This window comes from Petromyzon marinus, chromosome 21 (genome assembly GCF_048934315.1).
Source record: "Petromyzon marinus isolate PM22_M1 ecotype Great Lakes invasive population chromosome 21, UKy_Petmar_22M1.pri1.0, whole genome shotgun sequence".
NCBI classification, from domain to species: Eukaryota; Metazoa; Chordata; class Hyperoartia; order Petromyzontiformes; family Petromyzontidae; genus Petromyzon; species Petromyzon marinus.
The window spans coordinates 4233927-4255777 of record NC_133687.1 but is presented as its reverse complement, the minus strand read 5'-3'; the positions used below and the strand labels follow the sequence as shown (position 1 = coordinate 4255777).

The following is a 21851-nucleotide window of genomic DNA, read 5'->3' as shown; positions in this document are numbered from 1 at the left end:
TCACCACTCACTCACTGCACACTCACCACACACTCACCACACACTCACCACTCACTCACTCACCACTCACTCACTGCACACTCACCACACACTCACTCACTCACTCACCACTCACTCACCACTCACCACTCACTCACCACTCACTCAACACTCACTCAACACTCACTCACTACACACTCACCACACACTCACCACACACTCACCACTCACTCACTCACCACTCACTCACTGCACACTCACCACACACTCACTCACTCACCACTCAATCACCACTCACCACTCACTCACCACTCACTCAACACTCACTCAATACTCACTCACTACACACTCACCACACACTCACCACTCACTCACCACTCACTCACCACTCACTCACTCACCACATACTCACCACACACTCACCACACACTCACCACACACTCACCACTCACTCACCACACACTCACCACTCACTCAACACACACTCACCACACACTCACCACACACTCACCAAATACTCACCACTCATTTACCACAAACCACACACTCACCACTCACTCACCACACACTCAACACTCACCACACACACTCACCACACACTCACCACTCACTCACCATGCACTCACCACACACTCACCACTCACTCACCACACACTCACCACTCACTCACCACACACTCACCACTCACTCACCACGCACTCACCACTCACTCACCACACACTCACCACTCACTCACCACGCACTCACCACGCACTCACCACACACTCACCACACACTCACTACTCACTCACCACACACTCACCACTCACTCACCACACACTCACCACTCACTCACCACACACTCAACACTCACTCACCACACACTCACCACTCACTCACTACACACTCACCACTCACTCACCACTCACTCACCACTCACTCACCACTCACTCACTACACACTCACCACACACTCACCACTCACTCACCTCACACTCACTCACCACACACTCACCACTCACCACGCACTCACCACACACTCACCACTCACACACTCACCACACTCACCACACACTCATCACTCACTCACTACACACTCACCACTCACTCACCACACACTCATCACTCACTCCACACTCACCACTCACTCAACACACACTCACCACACACTCACCACACACTCACCACACACTCAACACTCACACTCACCACACACTCACCACTCACTCACCACGCACTCACCACACACTCACCACTCACTCACCACACACTCACCACTCACTCACCACACACTCACCACTCACTCACCACGCACTCACCACGCACTCACCACGCACTCACCACACACTCACCACTCACTCACCACACACTCACCACACACTCACCACACACTCACTACTCACTCACCACACACTCACCACTCACTCACCACACACTCACCACTCACTCACCACACACTCAACACTCACTCACTACACACTCACCACTCACTCACCACTCACTCACCACTCACCACTCACTCACCACTCACTCAACACTCACTCACTACACACTCACCACACACTCACCACTCACGCACTCACCACTCACTCACCACTCACTCACCACTCACTCACCACATACTCACCACACACTCACCACACACTCACCACTCACTCACCACACACTCACCACTCACTCAACACACACTCACCACACACTCACCACACACTCACCAAATATTCACCACTCATTTACCACAAAACACACACTCACCACTCACTCACCACACACTCAACACTCACCACACACACTCACCACACACTCACCACTCACTCACCATGCACTCACCACACACTCACCACTCACTCACCACACACTCACCACTCACTCACCACACACTCACCACTCACTCACCACACACTCACCACTCACTCATCACACACTCACCACGCACTCACCACGCACTCACCACGCACTCACCACACACTCACCACACACTCACTACTCACTCACCACACACTCACCACTCACTCACCACACACTCACCACTCACTCACCACACACTCAACACTCACTCACCACACACTCACCACTCACTCACTACACACTCACCACTCACTCACCACTCACTCACCACTCACTCACTACACACTCACCACACACTCACCACTCACTCACCACACACTCACTCACCACACACTCACCACTCACCACGCACTCACCACACACTCACCACTCACACACTCACCACACACTCACCACTCACTCACCACTCACTCACCAGACACTCACTCACCACACACTCATCACTCACTCACTACACACTCACCACTCACTCACCACACACTCACCACACTCACCACTCACTCAACACACACTCACCACACACTCACCACACACTCACCACACACTCAACACTCACACTCACCACACACTCACCACTCACTCACCACGCACTCACCACACACTCACCACTCACTCACCACACACTCACCACTCACTCACCACACACTCACCACGCACTCACCACGCACTCACCACACACTCACCACTCACTCACCACACACTCACCACACACTCACTACTCACTCACCACACACTCACCACTCACTCACCACACACTCACCACTCACTCACCACACACTCAACACTCACTCACTACACACTCACCACTCACTCACCACTCACTCACCACTCCCTCACCACACTCTCACCACTCACTCACCACACACTCACCACACACTCACCACACACTCACTCACCACTCACTCACCACTCACCACGCACTCACCACACACTCACCACTCACACACTCACCACACACTCACCACTCACTCACCACACACTCACTCACCACACACTCATCACTCACTCACTACACACTCACCACTTACTCACCACACACTCACCACACTCACCACTCACTCACCACACACTCATCACTCACTCACCACTCACTCACCACACACTCACCACACACTCACCACTCACTCACCACACACTCACCACTCACTCACCACACACTCACCACACACTCACCACACTCACCACCACACTTCCCACACTCACCACCACACTCACCACACACCACTCACTCACCACACACTCACCACTCACCACACACTCACCACACACTCACCACTCGCTCACCACATACTCACCACACACTCACGACACGCTCACCACACACTCACCACACACTCACCACAAACTCACCACATACTCACCACACTGTACACTCACCACACACTCACCACATAGCACACTCACCATACTCACCACATAGTACACTCACCACACTCACCACACTTACCACACAGTACACTCACCACACTCACCACACTCACCACACAGTTAACTCACCACACAGTACACTCACCCCACTCACCACACGGTAAACTCATCATACACCACACTCACCACACAGTACTCACCACACTCATCTCACTCACCCCACTCACCACACTCACCACACTCACCACACAGTAAACTCACCACACTCACCACACTCACCACACAGTACACTCACTACACTCACCACACAGTACACTCACCACACTTACCACACAGTACACTCACCACACTCACCACACAGTAAACTCACCACACTCACCACACTCACCACACAGTACACTCACCACACTCACCACACAGTAAACTCACCACACTCACCACACAGTAAACTCACCACACTCACCACACTCACCACACAGTAAACTCACCACACTCACCACACAGTAAACTCACCACACTCACCACACTCACCACACAGTAAACTCACCACACTCACCACACAGTAAACTCACCACACTCACCACACTCACCACACAGTAAACTCACCACACTCACCACACTCACCACACAGTAAACTCACCACACTCACCACACTCACCACACAGTAAACTCACCACACTCATCACACAGTAAACTCACCACACTCACCACACTCACCACACTCACCACACAGTAAACTCACCACACTCACCACACTCACCACACAGTAAACTCACCACACTCACCACACTCACCACACAGTAAACTCACCACACTCACCACACTCACCACACTCACCACACAGTAAACTCACCACACTCACCACACTCACCACACAGTACACTCACTACACTCACCACACTCACCACACTCACCACACAGTAAACTCACCACACTCACCACACTCACCACACTCACCACACAGTAAACTCACCACACTCACCACACAGTACACTCACTACACTCACCACACTCACCACACTCATCACACAGTAAACTCACCACACTCACCACACTCACCACACAGTAAACTCACCACACTCACCACACTCATCACACAGTAAACTCACCACACTCACCACACTCATCACACAGTAAACTCACCACACTCACCACACTCATCACACAGTAAACTCACCACACTCACCACACTCACCACACAGTAAACTCACCACACTCACCACACTCACCACACAGTAAACTCACCACACTCACCACACTCATCACACAGTAAACTCACCACACTCACCACACTCACCACACAGTAAACTCACCACACTCACCACACTCACCACACAGTACACTCACCACACTCACCACACTCACCACACAGTAAACTCACCACACTCACCACACTCACCACACTCACCACACAGTAAACTCACCACACTCACCACACTCACCACACAGTAAACTCACCACACTCACCACACTCATCACACAGTAAACTCACCACACTCACCACACTCACCACACAGTAAACTCACCACACTCACCACACTCACCACACAGTAAACTCACCACACTCACCACACTCACCACACAGTACACTCACCACACTCACCACACAGTAAACTCACCACACTCACCACACTCACCACACAGTAAACTCACCACACTCACCACACTCACCACACAGTAAACTCACCACACTCACCACACTCACCACACAGTAAACTCACCACACTCACCACACTCACCACACAGTAAACTCACCACACTCACCACACTCACCACACTCATCACACAGTAAACTCACCACACTCACCACACTCACCACACAGTAAACTCACCACACTCACCACACTCATCACACAGTAAACTCACCACACTCACCACACTCACCACACAGTAAACTCACCACACTCACCACACTCAGCACACTCATCACACAGTAAACTCACCACACTCACCACACTCACCACACAGTAAACTCACCACACTCACCACACTCACCACACAGTAAACTCACCACACTCACCACACTCACCACACAGTAAACTCACCACACTCACCACACTCACCACACTCATCACACAGTAAACTCACCACACTCACCACACTCACCACACAGTAAACTCACCACACTCACCACACTCATCACACAGTAAACTCACCACACTCACCACACTCACCACACAGTAAACTCACCACACTCACCACACTCACCACACAGTACACTCACCACACTCACCACACAGTAAACTCACCACACTCACCACACTCACCACACAGTAAACTCACCACACTCACCACACTCACCACACAGTACACTCACCACACTCACCACACAGTAAACTCACCACACTCACCACACTCACCACACAGTACACTCACCGCGCTCCCCATCGCCCCCCGGGTCTGCGGTGCAGGCACGGACGAGATGGCCATCGTGGAAGTGGCCACCCACCGGAGCAACGTCCAGCGGCAGGAGATCGCCACCCAGTTCAAGGCCATGTACGGCAAGGTGATGTGCACCTAGCCTGGCACGAGCGCCGTGGCGACGCCGCTTCACGATACCCACGTGCAAAAGCGTCCCGTGTGCGGACGACACCGCACAAAGCCGCGAACGATTTCGAATCGTGGAGTCCTCGAATGGAGAACATCCGCGCCGGTTGGAAAACATTTCAGGCCTGGCCCGCCTGCGATCCATCCTGGGTTGTGTGAGGGCTGCTCATTTTTGTTTTCATGCATATGGGAGAGAGAGGAAGAGAGAGAGAGAGAGAGAGGGGAGTTAGCATCCACTTTCTCTCCCATGCAATTCGCTCATAAATATATGTGTAGGGCACCGACGCGGATTTTGAAACGCGCTTTAACAGCGACAGAAAGATGGACAGTGACTCGATCCAGGATACAGGGAATCTTAAGGAGGTTTGGAACGTGTTAACTGTGCCCTGGTTGGTTACGCACCACTGAGACACAAACCAACCTTCTGGGTTCCTTCGGTAAAGTCACCACGTAGAATGGAGATAAAATAATAAAAATAATAATTACAGAATAAAATTCTCACGACGTTTCGGCCACAACACAAGTAGGCTTCCTCAGGAAGGCTACTTCCTCAGGAAGGCTGCTTGCGTTGTGGCCGAAACGTCGTGTGAGAATTTTATTCCGTTATTATTATTTGTATTCGCATTATTTTATCCCCATTCTACGTGGTGACTTTACCGAAGGAACCCAGAAGATGAATCCTTGCAGCCGCGAAAGTTTTACATCGACACAAACCACCAACTTCGTGATTGACCAGGCCGGGTGACAGCGTGAGGAGCTCACGGATCATTTCAATATCTGGACACGGTCCTATCGGTGAGCTCCTCTAAAGCAGGCAAGGTTTGCTTTGGCTGTGTCACGTAGCGCACGTGCCCAGACACCGCGTTCCCAAACAGCTTCTGTTTGGCCGGATTGAGGGGGCTGAATGGACGCTGCACGTGCTGGACTAGAGATGGAGCTGGGTGTGTGTGTGTGTGTGTGGGGGGAGCGGTAGTGTAGCAGTAAGCGCACTGCACCGCGAACCTGGTGTACCCGAGTTCCATTCCCGCTAACGTCCAATACCAGTGCTGGTTGTCCGAGCCGGTCACGGGCCTCCACCGGGTCGACTCGGCCTGAAAAACGAGTACCTGGTGCGGTGTATCCGCACTGGGGAGACAAAGGCGGGTGGGCGCGGTGGTGGCCAGCCACCCCCTCGTGTGCCTTGCCGACCTTCGCAGGTGCTGCGAGCGAGCAGCACTTGCCCCAACAGTCTTTTAAGGCTACACGGGGGATCTTTGTCTTTGTGTCGGGCAGTGGCGCTGTGGCTATTTCGCTGCGCTTGAAGCCCAGAGACCCGAGTTCAATAACGCGCTGAAGGTTATCTGAACCGGCACAGGGCCCCTCGACTAGATCTACTCAGCCTTAGATGAGCACTTGCCGGTGGTTTTTAAGAAAAAAACAAAAAAAAAACATCAGCGTTGGGGAGACAAAGGCGGCCGGGCGTGGTGGTGGCGACGCGTGCGTGTCGTCTCGGCCTTCAGAGGTGCTACTATGACCCACGCACCAGGTTCAGGCTTCGCTGAAGCGACATGTAGTTGTTGTTTCGGAAGAGACCTGGCCACAAACGGTGGGTTCAACGACGTGGCTTATCACGTGGGCACTTATAGCAGCGAAACACCCCACACGCGTGACGTTGATTCTAAAATGTCGAGGGGAAAAACCGGAGGGCCCGGAGGAGAAAAAAATCCACACGGCCACGGGGAGAAAGAGAGACGCAGCAAACTTCAAATGTACAGCAGCAGGCAGCAGGGTGGGGATCGAACCCACGACCTCCCGTGTACCAGGCGAGGTAGTTAACATCTCATAGCCACCGTGATGATGATGATGAGAGAGACACAGCAAACTTCAAATATACAGCAGGTGTCAGGGTCGGGATTGGGATCGAACCCACGACCTCCTGTATACCAGGCGAGGTAGTTAACATCTCCTAGCCACCGTGATGATGATGATGATGATGAGAGAGACACACACACTCCAAATATACAGCAGCAGCAGGCGTCAGGGTGGGGATCGAACCCACGACCTCCCGTGTACCAGGCGAGGTAGTTAACATCTCCTAGCCACCATGATGATGATGAGAGAGACACAGCAAACTTTAAATATACAGCAGCAGCAGCAGGCGTCAGGGTGGGGATCGAACCCACGACCTCCCGTGTACCAGGCGAGGTAGTTAACACCTCGCCGCCATGATGCCACCCCGTTTTCAGCACTTGCCCCAGCGGTGGAGTAAAGGCTACACGGTGGACCTTTGTCTCTGTGTGCGAGTAGGAGCTGCTGAAGGATCTCAAGTCGGAGCTGACCGGCAGTCTGGAGCGCCTCATCGTTGCTCTCTTCCTCCCTCCGCCCGTCTTCCTCGTCAAGCAGCTCAAGAAGGCCATGAAGGTGCCAGTCTAGGTGCACGCGCCTCCCGAATCACGTCAGTGTGTGACCGTCTGTCCGCCCTTCCATCTCCCCGCCTGCCTGTCCACCTGACCGACTGTCCATCAGTCCACCTTGTCCACCAGGATGTCTGTCCAAGCCTTTGATTGTTAACCTGGCCTATTTACATCTGTGCCAGTCTGTGTGTTTGTATGCTGGTTTACCCACGTGTTGCTGGTGTGTGTGTGTCTGTGTCTCTGTGTGTGTGTCTGTGGGGAGCGGTAGTGTAGCGGTTAGCGCTACGCTGCGCTATGAACCTGGCGACCCGGGTTCGATTCCCGCTCACGGCCAACACCAGTGACGATTTATCTGAACCGGTCCCGGGCCTCCCCTAGGTCGACTCAGCCTCAAATGAGTACCTGGTGTGGTGTGTAAACATCGCCACTAGGGGAGACAAAGGCGGTCGTGCGTGGTGCTGGCCACCCCACCCCCTCGTGTACCGTTCCGGCCTTCATAGGTGCTCGCGAACAGCACTTGCCCCTACAGTCTGTTAAGGCTACACGGGGGATCTTTATCTTTGTCTGCGTGTGTGAACGTGGTGGGGAGCGGTAGTGCAGCGGCTAGCGCTGCGCCGCGCTGCGAAACTCGGGCGAGCCGAGTTCGATTTCCCGCTCACGGCCACCAACACCAGCGACGATTTATCTGAACCGGTCCTGGGCCTCCCCTAGGTCGACTCGGCCTCAAACGAGTGCCCGGTGCGGCGTGTAAACATCAGGACTGGGGAGACAAAGGCGGCCGGGCGTGGTGCTGGCCACCCACCCCCCTCGTGCGCCGTGCCGGCCTTCATCGGTGCTGCTCGCGAACAGCACTTGCCCCTACAGACTCGTGGAGGCTACGCGGGGGACCTTTGTACGTGTGCTGTAGGGCTTGGGCACGGATGAGAAGTGTCTGATCGAGACCCTGGCCACCAGAAGCAATGAGGAGATCCAGCAGCTGTGTCATGCCTACGAGGAAGGTACTCACCTTCTACTCACCACCTACTCACCACCTACTCACCACCTACTCACCACCTACTCACCTGATACTCACCGACAACTCACCTCCTACTCACCACCTACTCACCACCTACTCACCTCCTACTCACCACCTACTCACCTCCTACTCACCACCTACTCACCTGATACTCACCTCCTACTCACCACCTACTCACCTCCTACTCACCTCCTACTCACCTGATACACACCTCCTACTCACCACCTACTCACCACCTACTCACCACCTACTCACCTCCTACTCACCACCTACTCACCTCCTACTCACCTTCTACTCACCTCCTACTCACCACCTACTCACCACCTACTCACCTCCTACTCACCTCCTACTCACCTCCTACTCACCTCCTACTCACCACCTACTCACCTCCTACTCACCACCTACTCACCTCCTCACCACCTACTCACCACCTACTCACCTCCTACTCACCTCCTACTCACCTGACACTCACCTCCTACTCACCTCCTACTCACCACCTACTCACCACCTACTCACCACCTACTCACCTCCTACTCACCACCTACTCACCTCCTACTCACCACCTACTCACCACCTAGTCACCTCCTACTCACCACCTACTCACCTCCTACTCACCACCTACTCACCACCTACTCACCACCTACTCACCGACAACTCACCTCCTACTCACCTCCTACTCACCACCTACTCACCTGATACTCACCGACAACTCACCTCCTACTCACCACCTACTCACCACCTACTCACCACCTACTCACCTCCTACTCACCACCTACTCACCTCCTACTCACCTCCTACTCACCACCTACTCACCTCCTACTCACCACCTACTCACCTCCTACTCACCACCTACTCACCTCCTACTCACCTCCTACTCACCACCTTCTCACCTCCTACTCACCTCCTACTCGCCACCTACTCACCACCTACTCACCACCTACTCACCTCCTACTCACCACCTACTCACCTCCTACTCACCACCTACTCACCACCTACTCACCTCCTACTCACCTCCTACTCACCACCTACTCACCACCTACTCACCTCCTACTCACCTCCTACTCACCACCTACTCACCTCCTACTCACCACCTACTCACCTCCTACTCACCACCTACTCACCTCCTACTCACCTCCTACTCACCACCTACTCACCTCCTACTCACCACCTACTCACCACCTACTCACCACCTACTCACCTCCTACTCACCACCTACTCACCTGATACTCACCGACAACTCACCTCCTACTCACCTCCTACTCACCTCCTACTCACCGACAACTCACCTCCTACTCACCACCTACTCACCTCCTACTCACCTGATACTCACCGACAACTCACCACCTACTCACCACCTACTCACCACCTACTCACCACCTACTCACCTCCTACTCACCTTCTACTCACCTCCTACTCACCACCTACTCACCACCTACTCACCTCCTACTCACCTCCTACTCACCTCCTACTCACCACCTACTCACCACCTACTCACCACCTACTCACCTCCTACTCACCTCCTACTCACCACCTACTCACCTCCTACTCACCACCTACTCACCTCCTACTCACCACCTACTCACCTCCTACTCACCTCCTACTCACCACCTACTCACCTCCTACTCACCACCTACTCACCACCTACTCACCACCTACTCACCTCCTACTCACCACCTACTCACCGACAACTCACCGACAACTCACCTCCTACTCACCTCCTACTCACCTCCTACTCACCGACAACTCACCTCCTACTCACCACCTACTCACCTCCTACTCACCTGATACTCACCGACAACTCACCACCTACTCACCTCCTACTCACCTCCTACTCACCTGATACTCACCGACAACTCACCTCCTACTCACCACCTACTCACCTCCTACTCACCTCCTACTCACCTGATACTCACCACCTACTCACCACCTACTCACCACCTACTCACTGACTACTCACCTGCTACTCACTTACTACTCCTCTTGCTCCCTACTCACCTGCTACTCAGGCACTACTCACCTGCCTTCCTACCCGTATACAGGTAGTCCTCTACTTCCGATGGAGATGGGTGACCACGACCCCATCGTAAGTGAAAAATATCTTAAGTCGAAGATGGCCTTAGCCTGCCCAGGAGTCTTAAAGAATGGTGATAATTTAGCAATTAACAGTACCGTACTGTATAAACTATATAATGTATTTATTAATTACAATACTGTATTGCACAGTAAAATGTAAAGTAAACAAACAAGGTAAATTCTTAGCCTACCTATATGAACTGCAATATAATAGAACGTTTTTTTTCAGGAAACAATCTTCCTATCTGCATCATATCGCTATCGTAATGTCCTCATATCGTCAGTCGGACCATCGTAACTCGGAGACTATCAGTATTCGCCTGCCTCCCTACTCACCTACCTTCCAACTTACCTACTCACTGACTCACCTACTCACCTACCTTCTAACTTACCTACTCTCTGACTCACCTACTCACCTGCCTGCCTACTCACCTACTCACCTGCCTGCCGACTCACCTACCTTCCAACTTACCTACTCACTGACTCACCTACTCACCTACCTTCTAACTTACCTACTCTCTGACTCACCTACTCACCTGCCTGCCTATTCACGTACTCACCTGCCTGCCGATTCACCTACCTTCCAACTTACCGACTCACTGACTCACCTACTCACCTACCTTCCAACTTACCTACTCACTGACTCACCTACTCACCTGCCTGCCTACTCACCTACTAACCTGCCTCCCTACTCACCAGCCTTCCAACTTACCTACTCACTGACTCACCTACTCACCTACCTTCCAACTTACCTACTCACTGACTCACCTACTCACCTACCTTCCAACTCACCTACTCACTGACTCACTTACTCACCTGCCTGCCTACTCACCTACTCAACTGCCTCCCTACTCACCTACCTTCCAACTTACCTACTCACTGACTCACCTACTCACCTACCTTCCAACTTACCTACTCACTGACTCACTTACTCACCTACCTTCTAACTTACCTACTCAACTGCCTCCCTACTCACCCACCTTCCAACTTACCTACTCACTGACTCACGTACTCACCTACCTTCTAACTTACCTACTCACTGACTCACCTACTCACCTGCCTGCCTACTCACCTGCTCAACTGACTCACCTACTCACCTACCTTCTAACTTACCTACTCACTGACTCACCTACTCACCAACCTTCCAACTCACCTACTCACTGACTCACCTACTCACCTACCTTCTAACTTACCTACCTTCCAACTTACCTACTCACTGACTCACCTAGTCACCTACCTTCTAACTCACCTACTCACTGACTCACCTACTCACCTACCTTCTAACTCACCTACTCACCTGCCTCCCTACTCACCCGCCTTCCAACTTACCTCTCACTGACTCACCTACTCACCTACCTTACAACTTACCTACTCTCTGACTCACCTACTCACCTGCCTGCCTACTCACCTACTCACCTGCTTCCCTACTCACCTACCTTCCAACTTACCTACTCTCTGACTCACCTACTCACCTACCTTCTAAATTACCTACTCACTGACTCACCTACTCACCTACCTTCCAACTTACCGACTCACTGACTCACCTACTCACCTGCCTGCCTACTCACCTACTCACCTACCTCCCTACTCACCTACCTTCTAACTTACCTACTCACTGACTCACCTACTCACCTACCTTCTAACTTACCTACTCACTGACTCACCTACTCACCTACCTTCTAACTTACCTACTCACTGACTCACCTACTCACCTACCTTCCAACTTACCTACTCACTGACTCACCTACTCACCTGCCTGCCTACTCACCTACTCACCTGCCTGCAGACTCACCCGCCTTCCAACTTACCTACTCACTGACTCACCTACTCACCTACCTTCTAACTTACCTACTCACTGACTCACCTACTCACCTACCTTCTAACTTACCTACTCACTGACTCACCTACTCACCTACCTTCCAACTTACCTACTCACTGACTCACCTACTCACCTGCCTGCCTACTCACCTACTCACCTGCCTGCAGACTCACCTACCTTCCAACTTACCTACTCACTGACTCACCTACTCACCTACCTTCTAACTCACCTACTCACTGACTCACCTACTCACTGACTCACCTACTCACCTACCTTCCAACTCACCTACTCACCTGCCTGCCTACTCACCTACTCACCTGCCATCCCTACTCACCTACCTTCTAACTTACCTACTCACTGACTCACCTACTCACCTACCTTCCAACTTACCTACTCACTGACTCACCTACTCACCTGCCTGCCTACTCACCTACTCACCTACTCACCTGCCTGCAGACTCACCTACCTTCCAACTTACCTACTCACTGACTCACCTACTCACCTACCTTCTAACTTACCTACTCACTGACTCACTTACTCACCTACCTTCTAACTTACCGACTCACTGACTCACCTACTCACCTACCTTCTAACTCACCTACTCACTGACTCACCTACTCACTGACTCACCTACTCACCTACCTTCCAACTCACCTACTCACCTGCCTGCCTACTCACCTACTCACCTGCCATCCCTACTCACCTACCTTCTAACTTACCTACTCACTGACTCACCTACTCACCTACCTTCCAACTTACCTACTCACTGACTCACCTACTCACCTGCCTGCCTACTCACCTACTCACCTTCTCACCTGCCTGCAGACTCACCTACCTTCCAACTTACCTACTCACTGACTCACCTACTCACCTACCTTCTAACTTACCTACTCACTGACTCACTTACTCACCTACCTTCTAACTTACCGACTCACTGACTCACCTACTCACCTACCTTCTAACTCACCTACTCACTGACTCACCTACTCACTGACTCACCTACTCACTGACTCACCTACTCACCTACCTTCCAACTCACCTACTCACCTGCCTGCCTACTCACCTACTCACCTGCCATCCCTACTCACCTACCTTCTAACTTACCTACTCACTGACTCACCTACTCACCTACCTTCCAACTTACCTACTCACTGACTCACCTACTCACCTGCCTGCCTACTCACCTACTCACCTACTCACCTGCCTGCAGACTCACCTACCTTCCAACTTACCTACTCACTGACTCACCTACTCACCTACCTTCTAACTTACCTACTCACTGACTCACTTACTCACCTACCTTCTAACTTACCGACTCACTGACTCACCTACTCACCTACCTTCTAACTCACCTACTCACTGACTCACCTACTCACCTACCTTCCAACTCACCTACTCACTGACTCACCTACTCACCTGCCTTCTAACTCACCTACTCACTGACTCACCTACTCACCTACCTTCCAACTCACCTACTCACTGACTCACCTACTCACCTACCTTCTAACTTACCTACTCACTGACTCACCTACTCACCTACCTTCCAACTTACCTACTCACTGACTCACCTACTCACCTGCCTGCCTACTCACCTACTCACCTGCCTGCAGACTCACCTACCTTCCAACTTACCTACTCACTGACTCACCTACTCACCTACCTTCTAACTTACCTACTCACTGACTCACTTACTCACCTACCTTCTAACTTACCGACTCACTGACTCACCTACTCACCTACCTTCTAACTCACCTACTCACTGACTCACCTCCTCACCTGTGGACAATGTGGTGCTCTGTGTGTACTCAGTAGTGGGGCGGTCTCTGGAAGATGACATCGTTGCGGAGACGGCCGGATACTTCAAGAGAGTACTCGTGTCCCTGCTTACGGTACACGCGCACGTGTACACACACACACGCACGTGTACACACACACACACACACGCACGTGTACACACACACACACACGTGTACACACACACACACGTGTACACACACACACACGCATGTACACACACACGCGCATGTACACACACACGCGCATGTACACACACACACACACGTGTACACACACACACACGTGTACACAGACACGTGTACACACACACAAGCATGTACACACACACGCGCATGTACACACACACATGTACACACACAAGCATGTACACACACACACGCATGTACACACACGCATGTGTACACACACACACACGCATGTACACACACGCATGTACACACACGCATGTACACACACACAAGCATGTACAGACACACGCGCATGTACACACACACGCGCATGTACACACACAAGCATGTACACACACGCGCATGTACACACACACATGTACACACACAAGCATGTACACACACACACACGTTCGCACACACACGTGGATGTACACACACACATACACACACATGCGCGCGCGTACACATGCACGTGTGCACACACGCACGTGTACAGATGCACGTGTACACACACCTGTACACAAACATGCATGTATACACACACGCATGTACACACACAAGCACACACACACACGCATGTACACACACACGCATGTACACACACACAAGCATGTACACACACAAACGCATGTACACACACACGTTCGCACACACACGCAGATGTACACACACACATACACACACACGCGCGCATACACATGCACGTGTGCACACACGCACGTGTACAGATGCACGTGTACACACACCTGTACACAAACATGCATGTATGCACACACGTGGACATATACACAAACACGTATACACAAACACGTGTACACACGCGCACACACACACCTGTACACGTACATGCGTACGTAGCGGCATGGTTGAGCGCTGTGCGCGACTGCCACGACTTGCAGAAGGGAGTCCCAGGGCGGCGAGTCAGACAGCTGGGGCCGAGGTAACCCCCTAAGGCAGCTCGGGGCCACAGTCACAAACCCCCCCAGGCACGTTCCAGACGGCTGCAGAAGGGAGGAGCGACCGGGTGCCGGTATGAGAGAGCGTGTCCGGCGGCCGTCGCTCGCCTGACGAGCCAAGAGCCACGGTGGAGCTGACACCTTGAAGGCTCGAAGCGAAGAGCCCCCCCCCCCCCCCAAAAGGGCCGAAGCCGAACCCCTGGCCAGGGTCGGGCCAAAAGCTTGACCAGTGAAGAGGCTGGAGCCGAGGCAGTGTAAGGCGGGCGAGCCGGAGTATCGGGTGGACGGGGCCCGTAAGCCCTTCGTGTTATTGCTGCGTTGTGGTGAACGTGTGCCGCCTCCAGGAGAGAGAAGTCTCCGCACGTTTTGCGCCCGCTACACGTGCATACATATTGTATGTGTAGTGTATGTGTAGTGTATGTATAGTACATACATAGTGTATGTATAGTGTATGTGTAGTGTGTGTATAGTGTATGTGTAGTGTATGTGTAGTGTATGTGTAGTGTATGTATAGTGTATGTGTAGTGTATGTGTAGTGTATGTATAGTACATACATAGTGTATGTGTAGTGTATGTGTAGTGTATGTATAGTGTATGTTTAGTGTGTGTATAGTACATACATATTGTATGTGTAGTGTATGTGTAGTGTGTGTATAGTACATACATAGTGTATGTATAGTGTATGTGTAGTGTATGTATAGTACATACATAGTGCATGTATAGTGTATGTGTAGTGTATGTATAGTGTATGTGTAGTGTATGTATAGTGTGTGTATAGTGTGTATATAGTGTGTGTATAGTGTATGTGTAGTGTATGTGTAGTGTGTGTATAGTGTGTGTATAGTGTATGTGTAGTGTATGTGTAGTGTGTATAGTGTGTGTATAGTGTATGTGTAGTGTATGTGTAGTGTGTGTATAGTGCATGTATAGTGTATGTGTAGTGTATGTATAGTGTATGTATAGTGTATAGTGCATGTATAGTGTATGTATAGTACATGTATAGTGCATGTATAGTGTATGTGTGGTGCATGTATAGTGTATGTGTAGTGTATGTGTAGTGTGTATAGTGTGTGTATAGTGTATGTGTAGTGTATGTGTAGTGTGTGTATAGTGCATGTATAGTGTATGTGTAGTGTATGTATAGTGTATGTATAGTGTATAGTACATGTATAGTGTATGTATAGTGTATAGTGTATGTATAGTGTATGTATAGTGTATGTGTAGTGTATGGGTAGTGTATGTATAGTGTATGTATAGTGTATGTGTAGTGTATGTATAGTGTATGTATAGTGTATGTGTAGTGCATGTATAGTGTATGTGTAGTGTATGTATAGTGTATGTATAGTGCATGTATAGTGTATGTGTAGTGCATGTATAGTGTATGTACAGTGTATGTATAGTGTATGTGTAGTGTATGTATAGTGTATGTGTAGTGGGTGTATAGTGTATGTGTAGTGTATGTGTAGTGTATGTATAGTGTATGTATAGTGTATAGTGTATGTATAGTGTATGTATAGTGTATGTGTAGTGTATGTATAGTGTGTATAGTGTATGTGTAGTGCATGTATAGTGTATGTATAGTGTATAGTGTATGTATAGTGTATGTGTAGTGCATGTATAGTGTATGTATAGTGTATGTATAGTGTGTGTATAGTGTATGTGTAGTGTATGTATAGTGTATGTATAGTGTATGTATAGTGTATGTATAGTGTATGTGTAGTGTATGTATAGTGTATGTATAGTGCATGTATAGTGTATGTATAGTGTGTATAATGCATGTATAGTGCATGTACAGTGTATGTATAGTGTATGTATAGTGTATGTATAGTGTGTATAATGCATGTATAGTGCATGTATAGTGTATGTGTAGTGTATGTGTAGTGTATGTATAGTGTATGTGTAGTGTATGTATAGTGTATGTGTAGTGTATGTATAGTGTATGTATAGTGCATGTATAGTGTATGTATAGTGTGTATAATGCATGTATAGTGCATGTATAGTGCATGTACAGTGTATGTATAGTGTATGTATAGTGTATGTATAGTGTGTATAATGCATGTATAGTGCATGTATAGTGCATGTATAGTGTATGTATAGTGTATGTGTAGTGCATGTATAGTGTATGTATAGTGGTGTGTATAGTGTATGTATAGTGTATGTATAGTGTATGTATAGTGTGTGTATAGTGTATGTATAGTGTATGTATAGTGTATGTGTAGTGCATGTATAGTGTATGTGTAGTGTATGTATAGTGTATGTATAGTGTATGTATAGTGTGTGTATAGTGTATGTATAGTGTATGTATAGTGTATGTGTAGTGCATGTATAGTGTATGTGTAGTGTATGTATAGTGTATGTATAGTGCATGTATAGTGCATGTGTAGTGCATGTATAGTGTATGTACAGTGTATGTATAGTGTATGTGTAGTGTATGTATAGTGTATGTATAGTGTATGTGTAGTGTATGTATAGTGTATGTGTAGTGTATGTATAGTGTATGTGTAGTGTGTATAGTGTATGTGTAGTGTATGTGTAGTGTATGTATAGTGTATGTATAGTGTATGTGTAGTGCATGTGTAGTGCATGTATAGTGTATGTGTAGTGTATGTACAGTGTATGTATAGTGTATGTGTAGTGTATGTACAGTGCATGTATAGTGTATGTGTAGTGCATGTACAGTGTATGTATAGTGTATGTGTAGTGTATGTATAGTGTATGTATAGTGTATAGTGTATGTATAGTGTATGTATAGTGTATGTATAGTGTATGTATAGTGGTGTGTATAGTGTATGTATAGTGTATGTATAGTGTATGTGTAGTGCATGTATAGTGTATGTGTAGTGTATGTATAGTGTATGTATAGTGTATGTATAGTGTGTGTATGGTGTATGTGTGGTGCATGTATAGTGTATGTATAGTGTATGTATAGTGTATGTATAGTGCATGTATAGTGCATGTATAGTGTATGTATAGTGCATGTATAGTGTATGTGTAGTGTATGTACAGTGTATGTATAGTGTATGTGTAGTGTATGTATAGTGTATGTATAGTGTATGTATAGTGCATGTATAGTGTATGTGTAGTGCATGTATAGTGCATGTATAGTGTATGTATAGTGTATGTATAGTGTATGTATAGTGCATGTATAGTGCATGTGTAGTGCATGTATAGTGTATGTGTAGTGCATGTATAGTGTATGTGTAGTGTATGTACAGTGTATGTATAGTGTATGTGTAGTGTATGTACAGTGCATGTATAGTGTATGTGTAGTGCATGTACAGTGTATGTATAGTGTATGTGTAGTGTATGTATAGTGTATGTATAGTGTATAGTGTATGTATAGTGTATGTATAGTGTGTGTACAGTGTATGTATAGTGTATGTATAGTGTATGTGTAGTGCATGTATAGTGTATGTATAGTGTATAGTGTATGTATAGTGCATGTATAGTGTATGTGTAGTGTATGTATAGTGTATGTGTAGTGCATGTATAGTGTATGTATAGTGTATGTATAGTGCATGTATAGTGCATGTATAGTGTATGTATAGTGTATGTGTATAGTGTATGTGTAGTGTATGTATAGTGTATGTGTATAGTCTATGTGTAGTGTGTGTATAGTGCATGTATAGTGTATGTATAGTGTATGTGTAGTGTATGTATAGTGTATGTGTAGTGCATGTATAGTGTATGTATAGTGTATAGTACATGTAGAGTGTATGTATAGTGTATAGTGTATGTATAGTGTATGTATAGTGTATGTGTAGTGTGTGTATAGTGTATGTATAGTGTATGTGTAGTGTATGTGTAGTGTATGTATAGTGTATGTGTAGTGTATAGTGTATGTGTAGTGCATGTATAGTGTATGTATAGTGTATAGTACATGTATAGTGTATGTATAGTGTATAGTGTATGTATAGTGTATGTGTAGTGTGTGTATAGTGTATGTATAGTGTATGTGTAGTGTATGTATAGTGTATGTATAGTGTATGTATAGTGTATGTGTAGTGTATGTATAGTGTATGTGTAGTGCATGTATAGTGTATGTGTAGTGTATAGTGTATGTATAGTGTATGTATAGTGTGTGTATAGTGTATGTATAGTGTATGTATAGTGTGTGTATAGTGTATGTATAGTGTATGTATAGTGTATGTATAGTGTATGTATAGTGTATGTATAGTGTGTGTATAGTGTATGTATAGTGTATGTATAGTGTATGTATAGTGTATGTATAGTGTATGTATAGTGCATGTATGCACGTGTCACTGCGTGGGGAGTCGTGGTGCAGCGGTCAGCGCTGCGCTACGAACCCGGCGACCCGACTTCGATTCCCGCTCACCGCCACCAACACCAGCGACGATTTTATGCACTGGGGAGACAAAGGCGGCCGGGAGTGGTGCTGGTCACGCCACGCACTTTCGTAGGCGCGCCCTGCCGGCGTGAGTAGCTGCTACTCGCTAGCAGCACTTGCCCCGACAGCATGTGTGGGCTACACGGGTGACCTTTGTCTTTGTGTGCGTGTGTGCCTGTGTAGGGAAACCGGGATGAGAGCCCCTACGTGGATGAACAAGTGGTGATGGAGGACGCACAGGTGGTGGCGATGGTGGTGGCGATGTTGACGATGGTGGTGGTGGTAGTGATGATGTTTGACAATGGTGATGGTGACGATGATGATGACGATGATGTTGATGGTGGTGATGATGTTGACAGTGGTGGTGATGATGTTGACGGTAGTGGTGGTGATGTTGACGGTGGTGGTAGTGGTGATGTTGATGGTGGTGGTGGTGATGTTGACGGTGGTGGTGGTGGTGATGTTGAACAGTGGTGGTGGTGATGTTGACGGTGGTGGTGGTGATGATGACGGTGGTGGTGATGGTGACGTTGGTGGTGGTGATGATGACGGTGGATGTGATGATGTTGGTGGTGGTAGTGATGATGACGGTGGTGGTGATGATGTTGGTGGTGGTAGTGATGATGACGGTGGTGGTGATGATGTTGACGGTGGTGGTGGTGGTGATGATGTTGACGGTGGTGGTGATGGTGGTGATGGTGACGTTGGTGGTGGTGATGGTGACGTTGGTGGTGGTGATGATGACGGTGTATGTGATGATGTTTGTGGTGGTGATGATGACGGTGGTGGTGATGATGTTGACGGTGGTGGTGGTGATGTCGACGGTGGTGGTGGTGGTGATGTTGACGGTGGTGATGGTGGTGATGTTGGTGATGTTGACGGTGGTGGTGGTGGTGATGTTGACGGTGATGATGGTGGTGATGTTGACGGTGGTGATGGTGGTGATGTTGGTGATGTTGACGGTGATGGTGGTGATGTTGACGGTGGTGGTGGTGGTGATGTTGACGGTGGTGATGGTGGTGATGTTGACGGTGGTGGTGGTGGTGATGTTGACGGTGGTGATGGTGGTGATGTTGATGTTGGTGATGTTGGTGATGTTGACGGTGGTGGTGGTGATGTTGACGGTGGTGGTGGTGGTGATGTTGACGGTGGTGGTGGTGTTGATGTTGACGGTGGTGGTGATGTTGACGGTGATGATGGTGGTGATGTTGACGGTGGTGATGGTGGTGATGTTGACGCAGGCTCTGTTCGAGGCTGGCGAGGAGTCCCTGGGTACCGATGAGTCCACGTTTCTCTCCGTTCTGTGTTCCCGCAGCTACTCTCACCTCCGCAGAGGTGAGAGGAGAGTGCGGGGAGAGAGGGGGGAGGGGAGATAGCAGAGTTCCAATCAGCTGTGAAGGCGTCAGGCAAAGCAGCCTGCACCACACCTCCCTCAGAAGTTCACTTATCAGAATCGCAATAGTTACTCATGCTGGAGAAATCCGATGAGCTATAAAGCTCATCTGTTTGTGAACTCCAGTTGCTATCCTCCCAAGTTAAACTTTAGCTGCCTTTTACATT

General features: G+C 49.2%; 1 protein-coding gene across 1 annotated transcript in view; it reads left to right on the top strand.

The window, feature by feature from the left end:
• The window catches only part of LOC142925541 (annexin A4-like), a 45844-nt gene that overhangs the window by 10894 nt on the left and 13099 nt on the right, over positions 1-21851 (top strand). Inside the window, exons 4-9 of the mRNA XM_076068424.1 lie at positions 5585-5679; positions 8007-8120; positions 9021-9111; positions 14830-14909; positions 20475-20531; positions 21533-21626. Coding sequence (XP_075924539.1) covers positions 5585-5679; positions 8007-8120; positions 9021-9111; positions 14830-14909; positions 20475-20531; positions 21533-21626 — 531 coding nt within the window. The remainder of the gene's footprint in view (positions 1-5584; positions 5680-8006; positions 8121-9020; positions 9112-14829; positions 14910-20474; positions 20532-21532; positions 21627-21851) is intronic.